At 35.8% G+C, this 22,216-nt stretch overlaps 1 protein-coding gene and 2 long non-coding RNA genes across 3 annotated transcripts in view; 2 read left to right on the forward strand and 1 right to left on the reverse strand.

The window, feature by feature from the left end:
* The window catches only part of LOC116170276 (protein vestigial-like), a 61,142-nt gene that overhangs the window by 36,420 nt on the left and 2,506 nt on the right, over positions 1-22,216 (forward strand). Inside the window, exon 2 of the mRNA XM_031486553.1 lies at positions 1,687-1,900. Coding sequence (XP_031342413.1) covers positions 1,687-1,900 — 214 coding nt within the window. The remainder of the gene's footprint in view (positions 1-1,686; positions 1,901-22,216) is intronic.
* LOC116171154 lies at positions 2,997-3,393 on the reverse strand. Its single transcript, XR_004145382.1, has 2 exons — positions 3,261-3,393; positions 2,997-3,158 (listed from the first exon to the last, which is right to left on the reverse strand). It is a non-coding gene; the product is annotated as an uncharacterized LOC116171154 (long non-coding RNA).
* Positions 14,499-14,935, forward strand: LOC116171158. Its single transcript, XR_004145388.1, has 2 exons — positions 14,499-14,660; positions 14,773-14,935. It is a non-coding gene; the product is annotated as an uncharacterized LOC116171158 (long non-coding RNA).

The following is a 22,216-nucleotide window of genomic DNA, read 5'->3' on the forward strand; positions in this document are numbered from 1 at the left end:
TATACATTCAGCTAAGGAATTTTCCACGCACCCGAATCTAATAATTTTATTCGTCATTGTGTTAAACCGCATATGATGCTGTTCCCTTCAACTTTAGACATTCATTTAAAATGTTATGGTATTATACTATTAGACGTGTAATTAAAAGTTGATGAATTGAATTACCTATTCAAGTAAATTCATAAAAAATTAAACACGGATCTTTATTAGTAGTTATAAACACAAAATCATTTTTTAAAAATTATACTATACCTACAGTGCTATTTATTAAAAAGTAGACATAGGGATTTATGTATATTGTTTTTCCCTATGTCTACTTTCAAAAGACAAACTCTCTTCTGAAGGGCGCCTAATTTTATGCATCTAAAATAACTTTTTATAAAATAAACATATGGCTGTCATATTAAAGTGTGAATATTGTTGCTTTGACTTACCTGAAAATAAATCTTTTAAGCTTCTTAAACTGTTACCGGCCCAATACCAATTGACAATATCTACTGTTTAATCAGTTGAATACATCGCACACGAACGAATATAAAAATACAGGAACCAAAGCAGCAATATTCATAGTTATTTATGTATTAAGGGCGTAAAAGTGATGTTTATATTCTCGAGGGCGACGAGTTAAAAAGTTCGAGGGCCGATAGGCCCAAGAGCTTTTTAGTCGCCCGAGAGATATCAGTTTATGACCGTGGTACATACAAAATTTTATTGCAAATAGTTTTCATCGTCAAAGTAAATATTCGCTTACAAAACAATTCATTAGGTTTGATCAAGTATGCGTGGTTCGAATTTGTTAATGTGATTGAAACCATCCAAACGTCAAACGTAATTTTAAATAATTCAATTAATCATGAATAAGGAAGAAGTTCCAGAAACTATTCGGATTAAGGCCAATCTTGTGAGTTGGTAGGTATTGACATTTAATAATTGACGTTTCTAATCTTAAATGACCTGCAAATATTTGTTTGTTTTGTTATTAAGTGCAAATAAGTTACTATGGTGATACTTAATGCTGTAGGCCCTAGGGCATAAAGTATCACTTTATGCCAATGTATCACAGATATAAAATGTGCTATGATATGTTGGTAGGGCATAAACTTAATTAATGTCACAGCCAGATGTCTATTTGTTTTAGGAAGTCATTTTGGTTGCATAAAATTAGGCGTCCTTCAGAAGATATTTTGATCTTTGAAAGTAAACATAGGGAAAAATAATAGGTATACATAAATATCTATGTCGACCTCTCGTTTGTTTTTATGAAACATGTGCATTTAAATTTGAATGCGAATATTACAGCAGCTGCAAAGAACGCACCTTCAGTAAAGTTTTCAGCTACCCATTTTGGCATGATGTCTACTCTACTCTTTCTAGAAGTAAGCTGTCCATAAAAACTGCTTTCTGACATCAAACTCGGGATTTATGGCGATTTATCAATGTCATTACACCACGTGCTACTCACATATACTCGTAGCAACTTTTTGCAACGTTACATATTTTTATGTACTTCGTGGATGTTTTAACGGTGATGCATAATTTTTTGTTACCCGAAATGCTATTAACTATCGAGCAACTGAGCGAAATTAATTATTTATGGGCGGTGGAAACGGCAAAATTGAACTGTGTTATATGCACTCTTTATGACCCAAATTGTCAGTTTTTTAAAAAGATGCTTTATCTTTTCAGTTTAACGTCCAAAGATTACAAGAATCTCACGCACTTAGTCAGCCATCAACTAGCGGTTTAAATTTAAGTGATCACGGAATATATCTTCACGCGAACGGTACGACGCATAGTTCCGCAGGATCGGTTAGTTCTACGGGAGGTTTATCACCTGGTAGTCCACCACGTCCCGGTAAAGAAGAAGATTGTAGTTTACATGATAGGAGTAGCACAGATGGTAAGTTTAGTGTAAATATGTTGATTTTTGAATAGTAGTCTATTATGTGGCAAATGGACCTCGACCGAGGAGATAAAGAGAAACGAAGTGAATAAATATCCATTCAAAATCTAAAACACGTGATGTTTTTTGTTAAAAAAACATGTGGAAATGGAACTCGGATTTCCCAGCCGCCCGGCGTACTCGGTTGGTAACACCCAAAAATTAAAACTTCTTTATTTAATTAACAGGCTCCTAAAAATTGGGACTAATCTTGAAATTCATGTTAATTGAGCGCGTCTCTAATGACACTAGACCCAATCGAATCAGACGAAGTTTGCTGCAACAGTGCGGTTAATTATACTCACTTAATTGGCCGGATTAACAATTTCAAATTCGGTAGCCCAGTAATTTCCATTGCTACCTGCCTTGCTAGCTTTAATGCTCGCCTTCGTTTAACATTGGGAAACTGATATCGGTCAATACCAAATTACCGGAGCAGAAATCCCAAAATACAAAAATGTCAAAATGTCACATATCTCTACATATCCATAACATGTCCCCCCCCCCCCATATTATGATTAAAACTTTATTCCTATACTCCCGACCTTGTATAAGTATATCGATAACTTTTCAATTCAATTAGAATCAAACAAAACCCAATAAATTGAAGAGGAAATGAGAACTGCACTAAAAATTCTGCATCTCTTAAGGTGCGTACAGACCCGGCCAACGAAAAAGATTCGGTGATTGCTAGCGTATGCTCGTTTGGCGTCGAAGAAATGTACATATGTATAGCGTGTACCTACGTCGTCCACACCGCATTCGTCGATTGCGCATGTATTTTCATGTTCGTTTGGTGTAGGTTGATTGAGGGTGTAAGGTTGCTAGATGGCGGTATGATCATTAAGATGTAGTTGGCGCTTTTAAACTTCCTCAGAATGTTTGGGTAAAAATGGAAAGGATACTCCAAATTAGCATATTTCATGAAATTTTTGACACCTGGAGGCGCCTATGGCGAGAAATGTCATAAAGCGCGGGGGCTTGCTTTTTATCGCAGGTTGAAATCGATCTGATAATCTTATGCCATCTCTTGCAGGAGCATTAAACTATCGAGTTTGCAGTAAACTTCTTTATTTAATACACTTTAGTAGTCTGGAGTTACAGTTTATTCACCCATCATATTGTGATCTTCTAAAGAAGGAAGGCAGGTGTGCGTTACTCGCCCTAGACCCTGCAGCACTTCACCCCTGGCTTGTCACCGTCGTTGCATGACTCACTATAGAAGAAAACAAAATTTGTTAATAACAATATATATGTCTAATTATGTATCTGATTTAATTTCATTCAACTGTAATAATTTAAAAAAAATTAGACCCACCTGCCACCTGTGCCTATCGGACAGGCTCCTCCTTTAGTATGGCAATGGCACTTATCTGCACAGTAGACTACCTGAATGGCCAGCAGCACGATCACAAGAGTGTAAAGAAGGAACTTCATTTTTATGTTTTTAGCGCATTTCCACAAAAATAAAAAAAAATGCGCTATTGTGGCCACTTTGTCCGTCCGTCCGTCCGTCCGTCCGTCCGCTAACTTTGCGACGCTACTAGTTTTTTTATCTTAAGAGCTATTGTTCTACTTTTTTCGCTATTTGGTTCGTTATGGTGTCGAGTCTTGTACCAAGGAAGGAATTTTTTCTGTACCGCTTACAAAAAAAGTTATTGTAAAAAAACAAAAAACCGTTTTTTTACATGTTCCATAATTTTACACTTTTGCCGTTTATTAACGATCCTAGAGATCGTTTATAATTTTGCATTGCTATCTCTCGCCTGCCGGTTGGTCTGTCCGTCTGTTCCTTTGTCTGTCTGTCCATCTATCTGTCCGTGTGAACGATAACTTTGTTTAGAAATGTTCGATCGCTTTTACATCTCCGTTAGTTATGAACTGAAATGCATGAAATTCAATATGGGCATAGATTTAGCCATATAATACGCAATGCCAAAAGTTGAATCGAATCGATTCAAAATTCACAGTGCCCTTTTCGCATCTCGACCATTTATAACCCGAATTGCAAACTTTTTTACTTATAAAAGTATTTGAATGAAATTTGATACATAGGCACTTGGAATAAAGGAAAATCAAACGCCAATTTCAAAATTTGGTTTTGCGCATGCGCAGTGGCAACTTTTTTATTTATGGAAGAATTTAAACGAAATTTGATACATAGGCACTTGGGATAAAAGAAAATCAAACGCCAATTTCAAAATTTGGTTTTGCGCATGCGCAGTGCCAACTTTTTTATTTATGGAAGAATTTAAACGAAATGTGATACATAAGCACTTCGAATAAAGGAAAATCAAACGCCAATTTCAAAATTTGGTTTTGCGCATGCGCAGTGCCAACTTTTTTATTTATGGGAGAATTTAAACGAAATTTGATACATAAGCACTTCGAATAAAGGAAAATCAAACGCCAATTTCAAAATTTGGTTTTGCGCATGCGCAGTGCCAATTTTTTTATTTATGGAAGAATTTAAACGAAATTTGATACATAGGCACTTGGAATAAAGGAAAATCAAACGCCAATTTCAAAATTTGGTTTTGTGCATGCGCAGTGCCAACTTTTTTATTTATGGAAGAATTTAAACGAAATTTGATACATAGGCACTTGGGATAAAGGAAAATCAAACGCCAATTTCAAAATTTGGTTTTGCGCATGCGCAGTGCCGACTTTTTTATTTATGGAAGAATTTAAATGAAATGTGATACATAGGCACTTGGAATAAAGGAAAATCTAGCGCCAGTTTCAAAATTTTATTTTGCGCATGCGCAGTGCCAACTTTTTTTTATCTATGGAACCATTTAAGTGAAATTTGATACTTAGGCGCTTGGAACAAAGGAAAATCTAACATTAGTTTTAAAATTTAGGTTTGCGCATGCGCAGTTCCAACTTTCTTATTTGGAAAAGCATTGAAATGAAATTCTTCTCATAAACTGAAATTGAAGTAGCACGTCAACAATGGATTGCCCATGTGCAACGCTATTTTTCATATTTGTGGCCGGATTTTTACGATTTTAACAGAAGTTGCATCTTACAAATGGGAAATGAATGCAAGTGGAAATGCGCTTTATGTAAATCGTTTACGATTACTTTTTAACTTGTTAGTATTGCTGTTGTTGCTTTACTTTTACTCGAAAATGCTCACCGTTTTATACTACATTAGAGAGCTGTAATCTTATCAATGTGAAGATTTAGGACACGTTTTGTATAATATCCACCAATCACAACTTAATGATGAAAACAACAGTAGGCATTACTTAACTGTTTATTGCGATGATAACAGTTAATAATAGAAACAAGTATCAAGATACGATTGAGAGATGGAATAAACCGATACAACGAAATATCGAAGGATCCTCAGTATTACAATCACTTTTAACGACAATTTATTTTAATCTTACATAATACATTTTATAGTTAATAAAACTGCATCAAATTCATGTCTCGGTCATTGAGATAATGCTCTTAATCTTGTTCCCAACGATCTTGGTCTTTTTCCCAACGAAATTGGTGCATAAATAACGATTTTGACATGTTTTGATCAAAATCCATGTGACCTCAGAAAAATAATGTAACATCTTTGACTCACACACCATGCGGTTATCAAATGTGCACGTGATGTACTTTCAGCATCAAGATAATGCGTTTGAAAACTTTTAAAACTCCAAATTCATGTGTAAAAAATAATTTTGGGTACATTTTGCTCTAACACTTAATTTGACCTATACCACAGAGAAGAGTTATATTGAATTATTACACATCTAAGAGTCATGGGTTTTTATTATACCATGGTCATGGGGAATAATCTAGCGAAATTCCGAACTCGATACATGACCTAGGGAATGAAGTTATTATGTTGATTTCTATTATATTGAGCGCGCAGTTTTCCCTGTTCCCGATTCACTCAAAGTCCTATAACTTTTGTTCCTGTTGAATCAGCTTTCTGAAAATCAATACTGTCCGTCCTTAATGTACAAAGTACCCGTACACCAAATTTCAACACCGTCGGCCACTTTAAGAGTTAGAGCGCACATGGACGGACAGACGGTCGGACGACAATACAAAACTATAAAGGATCTGAGGATCCTTAATAATCTCTACAATCTTGTCTAAAAAGGTAGCGAATGTAAAATTCTCTTAGTCCTTAGAGAACTTGCCTCCTTCACAATGCAGGATATTATCCTATGTGCCTTTAATAATTAAAATGCTGGGCAGTCGACGTAAATTAGTTTTTTTTTTGAGAGAAAAAACGTATAAAGTGGTTCAAAAACCAACCACTAATGTGACCTCGCGCTAGTGCTTTCAATTTTTCTCGAAAACTGTTACCCTGACGAGGAAAATGGATACAACCTAAATTATTATAAAATTCCGCATCATTTATGTCCGATAGGTTTTTTCTATATATTGTAACGGAAATGCTCCAGACATGACGTCGCCTTTGGCGCTCTGGAATTTTCTACGCGCGCGATAGTGGGATTCTGTAGGACTATTCGAGAATGTACTGGACTTACATTGCTTGCGTGTATAAATGGTTGCGGACCGAACATCGCGGCAGTCTACTACCGAACGAGTACGTAAACATCGAGCGCGGAAATATAAATTGCGAAGTGTGAGTGATATAAATAATCGATATAAATTGTACCGATTTTATAGTGTTTTAGTTCTGTTTAATAAATATTGATATAAATCGAACCCGAATTTATAAATCACGTTACAATATCGTATCCTAACCTCACAAATATAGGTAGAATATTAAAGTTATCAAAAACGAGTGAAGTATAATAAACTCTGAATATCTTGAAATACTGTCACCACAGATCAATGCTACATTCCAAGCTGATTGCTTTTCATTTTCCAGATCCATTCATTAGGCTTCAAAATTTTTCCACGCCAGGATAGATTTTTTTAATTAGCTTTCAAATTTTGACGGCATATTATTATGATTTCCCTAGCTCTACAATACAGAAAATACGGCGGTTTGGAAAAGTTAAAACTCACAGAATATTCTCTGTCGATTGCGCGACAGAAAAACGCCAGTGCGCGCCATGCCTTATTGTGAGAGTGCATTGTGGTCTGGGGTGTCCTTGACTCTTGTTTCTTTGAGAATTTTTCGCTTTTATAGTCAACTAGAACTAGTTTTTTTAGAATCTTATTTAGATGCGATGCGACGCAATAGATTGTATGCATTAATAATTCGAAAACAACAGAAGTGAATTATCTCACCGGCGACAAGTATTTGCATTGTGATTTAAAATACTGATTGTAAATTGCTCTTGTTTTTGTAAACAGGAGAAAAACCGAGATAAATATTCGTATTATCAGCACCTACCTTTAATCGCTGATAAATTGGGCGATCGATAAGTGACTTTGATTATTATTGTTATTGGAACCTTATAACTACGTCTTTCTTTTTTTTAAAGGCCAAATAATTTTAGTAATTGCCGTAGGATCCCAACTTAGGTACAAAAGAAGGTTTGTATACCTACAGATTTTTAACTTTTGAGCTCGCAGAATCCAGAATCCCGAACATTTCTACGGGGAGATTAGTTCTTGGGAAGTGTTGGAAAACGGTGTACCAACTGTGTAACAATGGCCCATATGAATAAAAGGGAGCAAATAGTTGCAAAATGCAAAGTAATAATATACTCGTAAGTGCTCCTTCACATTGGGCGACTTAGCAGCACTGCTGAGCAGCAAGACAGGACGCAGTGCAGCGCTGCTGAACAAACCAGTATGAAGGGGCACTTACGAGTATTTACTTTGAATTTTGGAAGGATAAGCATTTGCTCCCTTTTATTCATACGGGCCATTGTGTTTTTGGCAAATTGCACGGGAACGCCGTAATACGTCACCAAAATGCTCGCAAATATAGTTCACGTCGCCACTATTCCATCAATAGGTACTACATGTGCGAATAAGAATAGGTACTAACCTTCAAATTCGTTTATTTTATACTTACCTTGGAAAATTATATACTGGAAAGGAAATTCCAAATCCAAATCTTAAGTAATTTTATCTTACCTTTAGTTTTTCGGCGATTCGGCGTAAACTTGTTTGAAATTGTGAATGGGGTGGTGAAGGAAAGGACAAAACGGAAAACTCACCCCAATCAGCTAAAAGAACTAAACGTTTAACTTTTCTGCTTGTTTTAACTTAACTGTACATGCAATTTGCAAATAGTTGAAATCAAAAATTATCTATTATTCTGTGCACGCATTAGTTATGCGCAGGTAACTAAAATTGTATATGAAGCATTGAAATGAAAGTAACAAAAACGCGGCAAGTTTAAATTGCTCATTCATTAACAGCGGATCGAGAGTGATGTTCAAACAGCACACATTTCTACGGTTTGCATATATGACAGACAGACCGACATCATCGAGATTTTGTTTGATTTGGATTCCTGGATGCTTCAAACGTCTATTTCCGTGAAAAAAGGGGGGCGGTTATTTTTTACCCCAACGCAATATGTACATTAGAGTTGCTTTCACAAATCTGTCGGGGCACATTTCCGAAAATGTGCATTCGGATTTTATAAAAACAAATTATTCACACATAGATACAATCTAAATACACCGCATATTTTTCTGCAAAAAATGTGTGCATAGCTATCCCATATTTAGTTTCCTAGCGCGAGCTCTACGATACCTAATGCGAAGAACGAACTAAATATCTTGAAAACTGTAGGAGTAGTTAAGCCTCGGACGGAGAGATAGTGGGCTCCGTTAACTTAGCACCACCATTTCAAATTTTTGACTAAAGACAGATTGCGCTAGAATCTCTATGGCTAGCGCCAGCTAGCGCCCTTTGAGTTCAGCTAGCGCCATTATAGATTTTGCAGAAAAGCCCTTGACTTTCGGGGGGTGCTATGTTAACGCTAGCACCACCATTGCGTCCGATCCGAGGTCCGATCACTTCCAAAAGCAAGCGCTGTGTTCGTCAGACCTAGCGCCAGCTAGCGCCACAAATTTTAGAGCTAGCGCCACCCCCCAATAGTGCAGGGGGCAATTTTTCCTAGCACCACCATTTTGTTTTTTCGGGTAAAATTTTGACGTTTTGTGTTTTGCTGACCTAGCGCCAGCTGGCGCCACAAATTTTAGAGCTGTCATCACCCTCCAATAGTGTGGGGGGAGGAGGCACCACCATTTTGTCTTTTCGGGTAAAAATTTGATGTTTTCTGTTCTGTAGACCTAGCGCTCAAGTTAACCTAGCGCAATTATAAATTTTGCAAAAAGCCTTTAACTTTTGGGGGTGGTTTATTAGCCTCTAACACCACCATATTGTGTTCGATGACTACCAAAAGCAAGCGCTGCGCTGTGTTCTTTAAACGTAGCGCAGAGCTGGCGCCCAATCCCCAACATTGTGAGGGTCCTTTTTTTATAATACCACCGGTTTGTTTTTTCGTGTTCAATTTTTCTATTTTGCTGACATCTCCCAGATAGAGTCACAATCTTAAGAGTAGGCGCCACACCCAAGTAGTCTGGGACAGTTTTTCCTAGCTTTATGACTTGGCACCACTGAAATATTTTGGATTAATTTTCTAGTAAAACGAATGGTGTGGTAGCTGAATCTGCGGCAAGTATTAAAATAAGGAAATACAGTTCAATTATTATAGAACAGAACCATATTTTTATACCTTTCGCAGTAGAGACATTGGGACCTTGGTGTAGAGAAGCTCGAAAATTTTGTGGAATACCTGGGAAAACGCATTACCAATATTACCTACTTGGGAACCCCGAGCTACCACTTACTTACGACAAATTTAAGTATTGCCATACAACGTGCAGGTAACGCGGTCAGTCAGTGTCATGGGGACCACGATCCCCATGGAAGAAAATTATCATTTATTAACGAGCTCCTAGCGAGTTTATAATTTTGCGGTGTCTGTTCGTCTGTCCGTCCGTTAGCACGATATCTCGATAACGAATGGAGCGATTACGATAAAATTTTGTAGGTGGATTCTTCACGAGATTCTTTATCAAATTTGTAGATCGGAGTTCGTGAACTGGCAATGTAACCCAAAAAATAAGGAAGGCCCTTTTGACATCTCCGTGAGTTATGAACCGAATTGCATGAAATTCAATATGCGTATAGCGTTAGCCATATAAAACGCAATTCCAAAAATTGAGCCTAATCGATCAACATTCACAATGCTCTTTTCGCATTTCGCCCATTTATAAACCGAATTGCAAACTTTTTTATTTATGAAGGATTTAAATGAAATTTGATACATAACCACTTGGAATAAAAGCAAATATAACGCTAGTTTCAAAATTTGATTTTGCGCATGCGCAGTGCCAACTTTCTTATTTATGGAGGGATTTAAATGAAATTTGACACATAGCCACTTTGAATAAAAGTAAATGTTGGAAAATTAGTAGTTGTGATAAGTTTTTCTTAAATATTAAAAAAACTATACTATTTAGCGCGAAATAAAATAAATAATCTACAGTAAATTGCGAACAAAAATGGCCTCATATATAATCTTGCTAAATTGAACCATTCCAGAGTTACGGAGGGTGTAACAGTAGAAATTTTTCATCTTTTTTTTAGATTCTTTTGGAAAGAATATGAGATTATCACTAAGGAAACTATTTTTTTTGTTAAAACCGGTTAAAACAAATTGAGCTTTAGTGACCGGTGGTATGTTACTGATAAGTCCTTGAAGGAACGATAACCTTACCACCTTCTCAAGGGGGGCCATTTTTTCAAGAGACTTCCACTATGAGGGACAGTAATTTCTGGGGAGTTGCAGGATGTGTTGTTATTGCTCTCAGGTGTTCGACGCAATCTTGCATTCCCACTTCATCGGGTTCTTCTTCTCATGCAGCCACCGCTGCACCTGATGGTAAGTTCTAAATGAATGTTCTACCTGGTAGCTGCTGAAGTGGGGAGAAGCGCAGCCAACTTGAACAGTGAATGTATAGGATGCTTTGAAATAGCTTGCAAGTAACAATGGTAACGAAAACAAGCCAGATCTTCAGAGTTCTTTACTTCAAACATGATTTCATTTTTCCAGAAATTCGAAAAAATACGAAAAATGCCTACTTTTACACCTTCCGTAACTCTGGAATCATTGACTTGAGCAAGATTATACACAAGACCATTTTTATTCACAATTTTATGTAGATTATTTTGGATATGGTACTTTTCTCGCCAAACCCCATAGTGTTCTAAATATTTAAGAAAAACACCAAAAACTACTAATTTACCAACTGGTGTAACTTTTTACCAAACAATATGTGGACTGTATAGAACAATTTGCAGTTAATGGGAAACTTTTACTTTTGATGTTTAGGTTAAGCCGTTTTGTCGACTAATTGCACCGTACTATATTATGAATTTTTAATTTTAAAATTTCCATATTAGGTACTGTTTCTTGTGAAATTTTTCTGTTTTGTGCTCTACTCACTAAACAATTCTTTTTGTAAGTCACAGTATTAATTTCACTACCACAGTATTGCCAGCTAAATCGTTTAGAACACAGCGCAGTGCAAAATTTGAAAATTTCAACGAACGTACCTACTCATAACCTATATAAAGTAGTTAAATCAATCAGCATATTTGTTAATTCTGCTAAAAAAAAAAGAAGCAGTTCTTATATACTTTTTTACTTTTTTATATACTTTCCGTAGCTAACTAATTTTTATGGTGCAAATAAGGCATATGTATTTTATATGATTAATACACTCCATTAATATACGACCAATCAGCTAGGTGATTGTTTCAAATTCTAACCAATCAGATGATTTTTTATCTGATTAAACGCTAGGTAGCTTTTTACAGCGATAAAAATGCGTGTAGGAATACGTAAAATGTGTAGTGGTTGTAAAATTTACTGTCTTTTATTAATCTCCCTAAAATACACTCGACCTTGGTCAGGATAATTTTATTTTTAATTCACTCAAATTTTGTTGTCTTCTGGAAAAAACTCTCGATCAAAAGCATAATATTAATAAAATCGCTCCAGCTAAAACTGTCGCGATTTTATCACACTTTTGGTTTCTAGTTTTTTCCGTTGCAACAAAACTTTCGTGTAAAAATAAAATTATGCGATTAAAAATCAAGCTCTCGTGTATTTGCTCTCGATAAATTATATATACCTATGTCACGTCGACTACTATCTAAAGGTGTTTTTTAACAATTCAGATTTACCAACATTCACACAATTGACGCGCCTGTAAACCCTTGATGTGACAAATAATTTACAACTTTTGCGCATTCATAAAGGATTTAAGTAAGTTTGTACCTTACCTGCATTCCTCACCGTCAGTTTACTTCGAAATGAAGGGTTACAATATTGCTACTTTATATACAAATTTTAGTATTTTTATTGGAACTTTTTACTTTAAACAGAACGATCAATCCAAAAAGTAAAGGATTTCAAATTGAAATAATTTGATTATTATTTCCGACCTTAAGAGGGACAGATTTGCACATTCGGGTTTAAAAAAGGTAAAGAGTTTGACCATCCCAGATGCGGTGTCTGCCCGTTAGCACAATAGTTCGATAACGAATGGACCGATTACGATGAAATGTTGTAGTTGGATCCTTTATCAAATTTGTAGATCGAAGTTCGTGAATTGGTAATGTATCCCAAAAAATAAGTAAGGCCCTTTTGACATCTGCGTGAGTTTTGAACCGAATGGCATAAAATTCAAAATTCGTATAGCTTAAGCTATATAACACGCAATTCCAAAAATTGAGCCTCAACATTCACAGTGCCCTTTTCGCATCGGCGTGTAAATAAATATAGAAAACGAGCTCCTGGGTATGCCTACAGCATGTGCAAAACCAAATTTTGAACTTGGTGTTAGTTTTGCTTTTATAATAGTGTATATGTATGAAATTTCATTTAATTGCTTCCATAAATAAGAAAATTGGCACCACACATCATGCACAAAACCAAATTTTGAAACTGGCGTTAAATTTGCTTTTATTCCAAGTGGCTATATGTATCAAATTTCTTTTAAATGCTTCCATAAATAAGAAAGTTTTCAATCCGGTTTGTAAATGGTCGAGATGCGAAAAGAGCACTGTGAATGTTGATCGATTAGGCTGAACTTTTGGAATTGCGTTTTATATGGCTAAAGCTCTACACACATTGAATTTCATACAATTCGGTTCATAACTCACAGAGATGTCAAAAGTGCCTACTTTATTATTTGGTCTACATTGCCAATTCACGAACTCCGATCTACAAATTTGATAAAGAATCCATCTACAGAATTTCATCGTAAACGGTCAATTCGTTATCGTTATCAAGAGATCGTGGTAACAGACAGACGGACAGACACCGCAAAATTATAAACTCGATAGGATTTATAATTGCGCTAGGTTAACTTGAGCGCTAGGTCAGCAGAACACAAAACGTCAAAATTTTACCCGAAAAAACAAAATGGTGGTGCTAGGAAAAAATGCCCCCCGCACTATTGGGGGGTGGCGCTAGCTCTAACATTTGTGGCGCTAGCTCTGACGAACACAGCGCTTGCTTTTGGAAATGATCGGACGCAATGGTGGTGCTAGCGTTAATATAGCACCCCCCGAAAGTCAAAGGCTTTTTTGTAAAATCTATAATGGCGCTAGCTGAACTCAAAGTGGCGCTAGCTGGCGCTAGGTCAGCAGAACACAAAACGTCAAAATTTTACATGAAAAGACAAAATGGTGGTGCTAGGAAAAATTGCTCCCCTCACTATTGGGGGGTGGCGCTAGCTCTAAAATGTGGCGCTAGCTGGCGCTAGGTCTGACGAACACAGCGCTTGCTTTTGGAAATGATCGGACGCAATGGTGGTGCTAGCGTTAACATAGCACCCCCCGAAAATCAAGGGCTTTTCTGCAAAATCTATAATGGCGCTAGCTGAACTCAAAGTGGCGCTAGCTGGAGCTAGCCATAGAGATTCTAGCGCAATCTGTCTTTAGTCAAAAATTTGAAATGGTGGTGCTAAGTTAACGGAGCCGAGATAGTGGCTGCAATAGCCCACTCAACTTCGTTAGAAAATGCGCTAAGAATACAGAAAAAGGAACCATCCGGTTGGGAAAATCAAAAACGGCGGCCAGAGAGAGACGCGAAAAAGAAAAAAAAGAAAAAAAAAAGAACTTGCAAAACTATCTCATCATCTGCAACACCCATCGCAGCGTCTCCTATATGTACTGCTGCCCCCCCCCTCCCATATACCAATGGTAACCAATATGACAGGCGCAAGAACATGTTCGCCTGATGGCGCCGCATATGCATCGGCCGGCCCTGCTGTGCTCTGAAGGTTACAAGTGCTCGAAGGACTAGGTTCAACAGGAAATTGCTGTCAGAAATGTTGTTTTCCCTACATTTTTAGACAAAATTGTAGGGATTATTTGATATAAGATCTATCCCTCAATTGTATCTTGATACTTATTTCTATTTGTGACTATTATCACTGGAATAAACTACAATGCTGTTGTTTCCACCATTGAGCTGTGATTGGTGGATATTATATGAAACGTGTCCTGAAACTTCACGTTGATAAGATTACGGCTCTCTAATGTAATGTAATGTACGGTGGGCATTTCCGAGTAACAAGTAAGTAAAGCAATAGCAATACTAAAACTTAAAAAAAAACTTAAAAATGAAGTTCCTTCTTTACACTCTTGTGATCGTGCTGCTGGCCATTCAGGTAGTCTACTGTGCAGATAAGTGCCATTGCCATACTAAAGGAGGAGCCTGTCCGATAGGCACAGGTGGCAGGTAGGTCTAATTTTTTTTTAATTATTACGAATAATAGTTGCATGAAATTAGAAAATCAGATACATAATTAGACATATAGATTATGATTAACAAATTTTGTACTCTTCTATAGTGAGTCATGCAACGACGGTGACAAGCCAGGAGTGAAGTGCTGCAGGGTCTAGGGCGAGTAATGCACACCTGCCTTCCTTCTTTAGAAGATCACAATATGATGGGGTGAATAAACTGTAACTCCAGACTACTAAAGTGTATTAAATAAAGAAGTTTAATTCAAATTGATTAACCACTTCATTTCACATTTCACGCCATAGGTCTCTCCAGGCGGCAAGAAGTTCGGAAATGTGCTCATTTGTAGCATACTTTCTATTTTTGCCCGTAAATTCCGCAGTAGTTTAGACGCAAGAACTAAATCTAGATCATGGCCATACCACAGTTTACCACCTTTACACCCTCAGCAACCTACACCAAACGGGCATGGAAATACATGCGTACATTGGTGTTTAACTTTTGCAAAATGTGACTGTTTCCAGTAAAATCATACCATCGTATACTATTTCAACATGAAGACTACCAAACACCCCGCAATTCCATACCACAAAAAATACGAGTGCTCACTTAAATCAACTTGCAATTTGCAAATATCAGAATTCCTTTCGTCTTTCTTATGTCCTTGTACAAGATTGATCGCATCTTCCTCCTTTTCATATGCCCTTAAGGGCCTTGTAACAGAAGCAATATCGCGTTGTTTTGATCCATTGGTTAATCAATAGAACACAAAAAAATAATGAATTGCGATCACTATTGATAGTCAACGCGATATATGGGTCGCCGTAGAAGTCCTTTTCTAGCACAATCTGATTTCCAAGTTAGTTAAAATACTATACCTGCTCCTCGTTTTTACGTCAGTTGTTACAACACTGAATTAAAAAAAAACGAAACAAGTATAAAGGGAGTATCAATAATAATGACTTATTTTTGAACTTAAAACAAGTTCTATGAATGGTAGAGGGCAATTTATTTATTGTTTTATTTTGGAACACAATTACTGATTCTGACACTAGGTGTAGAAGAGGACCCCAGTTCAGTGGCATCGATTATTTCGTTGGGGAGCACATACAGGGTTGTCTTAGAACATTATAAGAAGTTTTGTTGTATCCAAAATTATAAAAGTTTGCAACCAATCTACTTAATTTTTAAATTGGGGTCGGTGGTCTACTTCTGCATGGCAAGGGGGGGGGCAGCCACTAGTTTACATTACATACTCTTAAAGAGTACACTATTTTGATACAGCAACAAAAAACCCTATATTACATAATCAAATTTAAAGGAAGAACTAAAATTCAGGAAAATGGTGCTGTTACTTAATTTAGTAATTTCACTATATTTTGCGTTGAAAAAAAACTTTATTCTTAGTAAGTAGATAGAGCAAGTAGATATAAACTTAAAAATTATTTATACTTAGTTAATAGTTAAAGTGTAAACAGTTTTACAATAATGTAAAGAAAACTAGCGGTTACTATTTAAAGGAAATAAGCCCCTTTGACCATGCATAAGTGCGTCACTGACCACAAACTTAAAGTACGTAGATTGGTAGCAAACTATTTATAATTTCGATACGATAAAAAGCTTATTTAAAAAATACGTTGTTTTGAAGATCTACAGGGTGGCCATTATGTATGAAATATAGTAGTCTATGAAGTCCAGCAACAATCGTTTTATTGTGCACAAAATTCGGTGAACATTTAATTCGCGTTTTAGTTATGTGTGGATTGGAAATACATGAAAGATGCATTTCATAAGAATATTCAACGCGTAATTCGCCACAACTATGCCAAAATGTGGTCTTAAATTTTGTCAAAAGGATCCATGCCTGTAAACCTGGTCGTAGTATATATTACGGATATTATTAATTAAAATTGAACCAAGTTTTTGTCCTGTCCTGTCATTGAGCATTGGAAGAACCACATACAGGGTGAAAATTTGGTCTGAAACACTAAATACAGGGTGCCCATTCTGTATGAAATATAGTAGATATATATTTCGGTAAATATTGAATGTATATACAACATTTTTCTATATACAAGGTGTTTCAATTTTATTTCTCATAATAAGGCGGCATTCGGTTGTTTTTATTTTAGAAAACAAATGAGTAACGAAAAACAATTGAATGTTTTTAATAGCAGTGCACATTTTCATTAGGCTCATTGATAGAAATTTTTTTCTCTTTTCGTTGATATAACATGTTATTCTAATTAGATCAATAACATTAATTCAGGTATCCTACATCAAAATAAAACAAATGAACGTGTACGTTTCTGATTGAAGACAACACAAAATGAGCAGTAAAGTCGTTTTCATCGCAATGAAAAATATTCACCATTAACTGCATAACCTATCACAAAAAGCTTGAAATAAGAATTAAGTTTTTGTCCTGTCCTGTCACTGAGCATTGGAAGAACCACATACAGGGTGAAAATTTGGTCTGAAACACTAAATACAGGGTGCCCATTCTGTATGAAATATAGTAGATATATATTTCGGTAAATATCGACTGTATACGCAATGTTTCTATATAAAAGTTGTTTAACATTTTATTTCTCATAATATAAGGCAGCATTCCATTATTTTTATTTCAGAAAACAAATGAATAACGAAAAACAATTGAATTTTTTTCTTTTCAATGACGTAACACGTTAACACTCCCGTAGAAGAAATTAATTTTTATTTCAAGCTTTTTGTGATAAGTTATGCAGTTAATGGTGAATATTTTTCATTGCGATGAAAACGACTTTACTGCTCATTTTGTGTTGTCTTCAATAAGAAACGTACACGTTCATTTGTTTTATTTTGATGTAGGATACCTGAATTAATGTTATTGATCTAATTAGAATAACATGTTATATCAACGAAAATAGAAAAAAATTTCTATCAATGAGCCTAATGAAAAGGTGCACTGCTATTAAAAACATTCAATTGTTTTTCGTTACTCATTTGTTTTCTAAAATAAAAACAACCGAATGCTGCCTTATTATGAGAAATAAAATGTGAAACACCTTGTATATAGAAAAATGTTGTATATACATTCGATATTTACCGAAATATATATCTACTATATTTCATACAGAATGGGCACCCTGTATTTAGTGTTTCAGACCAAATTTTCACCCTGTATGTGGTTCTTCCAATGCTCAGTGACAGGACAGGACAAAAACTTGGTTCAATTTTAATTAATAATATCCGTAATCATATACTACGACCAGGTTTACAGGCATGGATCCTTTTGACAAAATTTAAGACCACATTTTGGCATAGTTGTGGCGAATTACGCGTTGAATATTCTTATGAAATGCATCTTTCATGTATTTCCAATCCACACATAACTAAAACGCGAATTAAATGTTCACCGAATTTTGTGCACAATAAAACGATTGTTGCTGGACTTCAAAGACTTTGGACTTCTATGGCAAGTGGCGCCATCTTGTTGAAACCAGAAGTCATGAAAACATGAGCCATACATAACCAGTTATCGTGCCCCTGTAGCGCATTTAATCATTTTCTTCCGCTACTATCTGAGTGACTGACATACAACGCATAGCCAAAACCACTGGGCCGTAAAGCTGAAATTTGGCATGTAGATTCCTTGGGGATTGGAGCAATAATATGTATAATATAAATAATTTCGGGGTTATGTTTAATGTTCCGGGTATTGTTCAAAATTTTTCTCTCCCAATTTTTTCACATTAATCAGTAATTATGAATGCTATTATACAAAAATCAATCCTCCTGAAGACTGGATTTGATCATTTTCAAGTTTGCCAGAGACAGAGAGGCGTGACCCCAGGGGGCATTGGATTTGACCCATTTTCAATAGGCTCCTTCGGGTAATTTAGGCGATCCTGAGTACATATGAGTATACAGAGTATAAGGTTGCACAGCCGAGAACATTGTATCAACTTTGCCAATTTGTTGCAAATTATACCTACGTTTTCATTTCCAATGGACGCAAAATTGACTGGTTCTGAAAAAGAACAAGTTCGCACTCCATACAAGGTATAAGCTACACAAGAATTGGGTGAAAATGATTACGATCGGAGAAATGAATTCTGCGAATTAATGCCCCACAGCATTGCTGGAGATCTTAATTTATCCAAAAACAGCTGCTTTAGCGACGAATGTGCTTTCTTCTTAAACGGTGTATAGTAATGATTATAAATCCAACCTTTCACACAAATTTCTTCTCTTGCACTAGCTCTCCAAAAAGGGTGTATACCTATATCTGTGTTGACAAAGACCAGTGACAGCAAAGGTACTTAATTCGTCACTGAATATTTTGATAATTTTTGACTGTTATAGTGGACATTAGTTTTAGAAGGACAAATACTTTCTTTCTCATCAAAGACAATTGTTGAAGGTTACGCTCGCCTATGTCACCTTTGTCAAAACGATGCCAGAAATATTTCGAATGCCCTTTACGTATACAGCTATTTTTACATTATCTTCCCTTTACCCATGCATTTAGCGAACGCTAAACTCAAGAAGTGCCATAAATAGCATCTTGACAAACATAGAGTAGAAAGTATTACTTAACATTCAACGAAAATAGAACACTTCTACAACATATCAGTGGAAAAAATTATCAGATCAAAATCCATCGCGATTATTTCATTAGGTACAGCGCTAATCCATTACAACACATTTGTAACGTAATAATAAATAAGCTAGCGATTAGAATTGTAACAATGGTATGACACAGATGTGACATTTAATCTTGGCTTTAAAATAGATTAAGTGCTTTACATAAAAGTCGTACCGACACGTTGTATTTACGAGTTAGAAATTTCGAAATCAATTACGTATAGGTAGGCACCTTTATCGGATGTTTTAAATGCCGTTTTTATTTTACTCTTGGCTCACTGATACGCATTGTTGGTTAATGTACAGCGGGTAACGACAGAGATATGATCAGTTAAAAAGCATTTTGGTAACCTAGTGTCTTTTAAAGAAGACATTTTACCATCATCCTTGACTTTAAAGCTGAAAGTTAAATTTGATACCATTTTAAGCTCGAACACTGTAACGAGAGAAAAAAGGTGATTAAATGGTGATTAATGAATATTACTAACCTCGAGAATCTACTTCCCTCCCTCCCGGAAAAACAAGTGTTATAATATGCAACTTTCGCATCCTTTTAAATGACTTTTATGGCGCTTATTACAATATGATCGTGAATAAAACTCCTTGTAATATATGAATCAAGGCAAGAAATGAGAGGAATCACTTTTATTTTCATTTTTATATCGCCCTAACTTTTTCCGATTTATTTCGTAATGATGACGTGCATCTAGGGAGAAATTGTGATTATAAATCTTATACGTATACTTACGTTTGTCCCATTTTGATCCTTGATTAGGCAAAACTCAAACATGAAGCTTGCTCAGTTTTAGCATCATTTTGGGAATTGATGACTATTAAATAAAACCCTAAACAAATAAATTAAAACATTGTACTGTCATTCCCGTCTAAAACTTCTAATGCTAAACCTGAATTACGTTTACAGCACGTAAATTTTCAACTACAGGGTGGCTCGCTCTCATCGTCGGCATTATTTCAACCTAACCGGTTTATACATCGATGATTAAATGCACATTCAATAAAAATTTCTGAAAAAAGAGTAAATAACTAAAACTAAAATTAAAAAAATTACACTACCACAACTCAACAATTTACAAGAAAAATTCACGGGTAACTAGATCTTGCTGAATTAACATATCTATGATGGCGATGCATTCAAATGGTTTTCTTTTTTTTTGTCTTCTATCTCATTTCGTAAAAATCCAATAGGGGGGTCCATAAAAAAAAGAAAGTAAGTAGTAGTCTGTAGATTCTACATCTAGCGTGTTATGGAAATTCTGATAACAGATTCAGATTCTACGAAAAGTGCCCAAAAATGTGCTAATGGGAACCGTCTTTTTCCTACCGTTTAAATGAGGGAAAATGAAAACGAAATTTGACATTTTCAGTCTTTTGGCCATACTTGAGTTACTTAGTTTGAAAGAAATTGCCTTTTTTTTGCATGTCCACCTCACTATTATGTAAATTACATTTATTTCATACTGTCCGGTAGATGTTCGATTACACTATCATTTTGAGTCCGGTAGGTGAGTTATTACAGCATCCGAGCCGGTAAGTGTCGCTAAGCAACACTTACCGGACTGTTATTTGTATACATCAAATTTGACATCTTCACACAATTAATTAAAAACCCCAACATAAATTTGGCTGTAATTCTTTATTTCAAACATTAACATTGATTGTAATGTAACAATTTGTATTGCTCTCAACACTAACGCCTGGGTTATTACTGGATGTCGAGTTAGTAATGTTTGATTCCTTCTGCTGTAGAACTTCAATGAAATTTTCGCCGCCTTGTATCAGTTGTATCATACGGGCAATCTTAACTGTTCCTTCTACCGAGCCTTCGATGTATTTTTCTGCCGTCGATCAGCTTTTCCATGCCCCATGACGCTTTAACACCGAAACCCAGGCAAAAAAATCTCAATTCAAAAACTTACTGCATCCAAACAGTATGCCAACATGACGTTTTCCTCTACTTGTTTCGCTCCATGTTCGTTCCTCCATTGGCAAAACACTTAGTACCCTTTTTCATACCTTGCGGTCGACTTCTTAGGAACCAACTTTTCGACAGGATTGTATCGGGAACAGTGGAACATCCCACAACGTTTATAGCGTCCATTTTTAGTGACAATTCAACTCATGTATAAAAAATCGCATAAGCCGCAGTGAAATTGTCACTTTGACAGCGGCAAAAGTTACCTGCAACTTTTCCAGCGACAAATGCACTAGTGGTTTTTTCACTTATTCATTTTCGAACCAATTATCGCATTATCCTTTCCCATATGACTAGTTTGACGTCTGTCAGTAATTGATTAGTTATGTGAATTTCTTGTTCGTTAAATTGTCCTGCCGAATTACACTCGAGGTTTGTATTTAAACCGAGTAAATTTGTGTTGTTGCAATTCAAATCTGTTGCCTTTTAGCAATTGAACTCGAAAAACTGTCAACCTAAAAATGCTCCACCTGCGGTGTCGCATTTTTATTAGTTGATAGTTTTTCTCGTCTAATTGCTAGGCAACAGATTTTCATTACCTAAACAACCCAAATTTACTCGGTAAAATACAAACCTCTTGTGCAATTATAAGTGAAAAAAATTCAATGTAAACAAACTACAAACTATAGCAACGGCCGTTGCCACAGAAACAAGGTAATGCGATTTTTACAATATAATGAAATTTTGTAATCTTTGAAATGAAATAATGATACAAAACAGACTTACAGTATGAAATAAAATACGTTACGATATACGTCCGGTAGTACTTGTAACAGTACTCGTTTAAGACATTCTTGACTCGGCTCCTGACGTCGCCTCGTCCATAATGTCTAACTCGTACTGTTACAAGTAACCTACCGGACTTATAACGTAAATAACTAATAAGGAAGGTTTTTGGAGGAGCTAAATGATGACAAAAAATATACAG

Source organism: Photinus pyralis, unplaced genomic scaffold (assembly GCF_008802855.1).
Source record: "Photinus pyralis isolate 1611_PpyrPB1 unplaced genomic scaffold, Ppyr1.3 Ppyr1.4_LG5, whole genome shotgun sequence".
Classification (NCBI taxonomy): Eukaryota; Metazoa; Arthropoda; class Insecta; order Coleoptera; family Lampyridae; genus Photinus; species Photinus pyralis.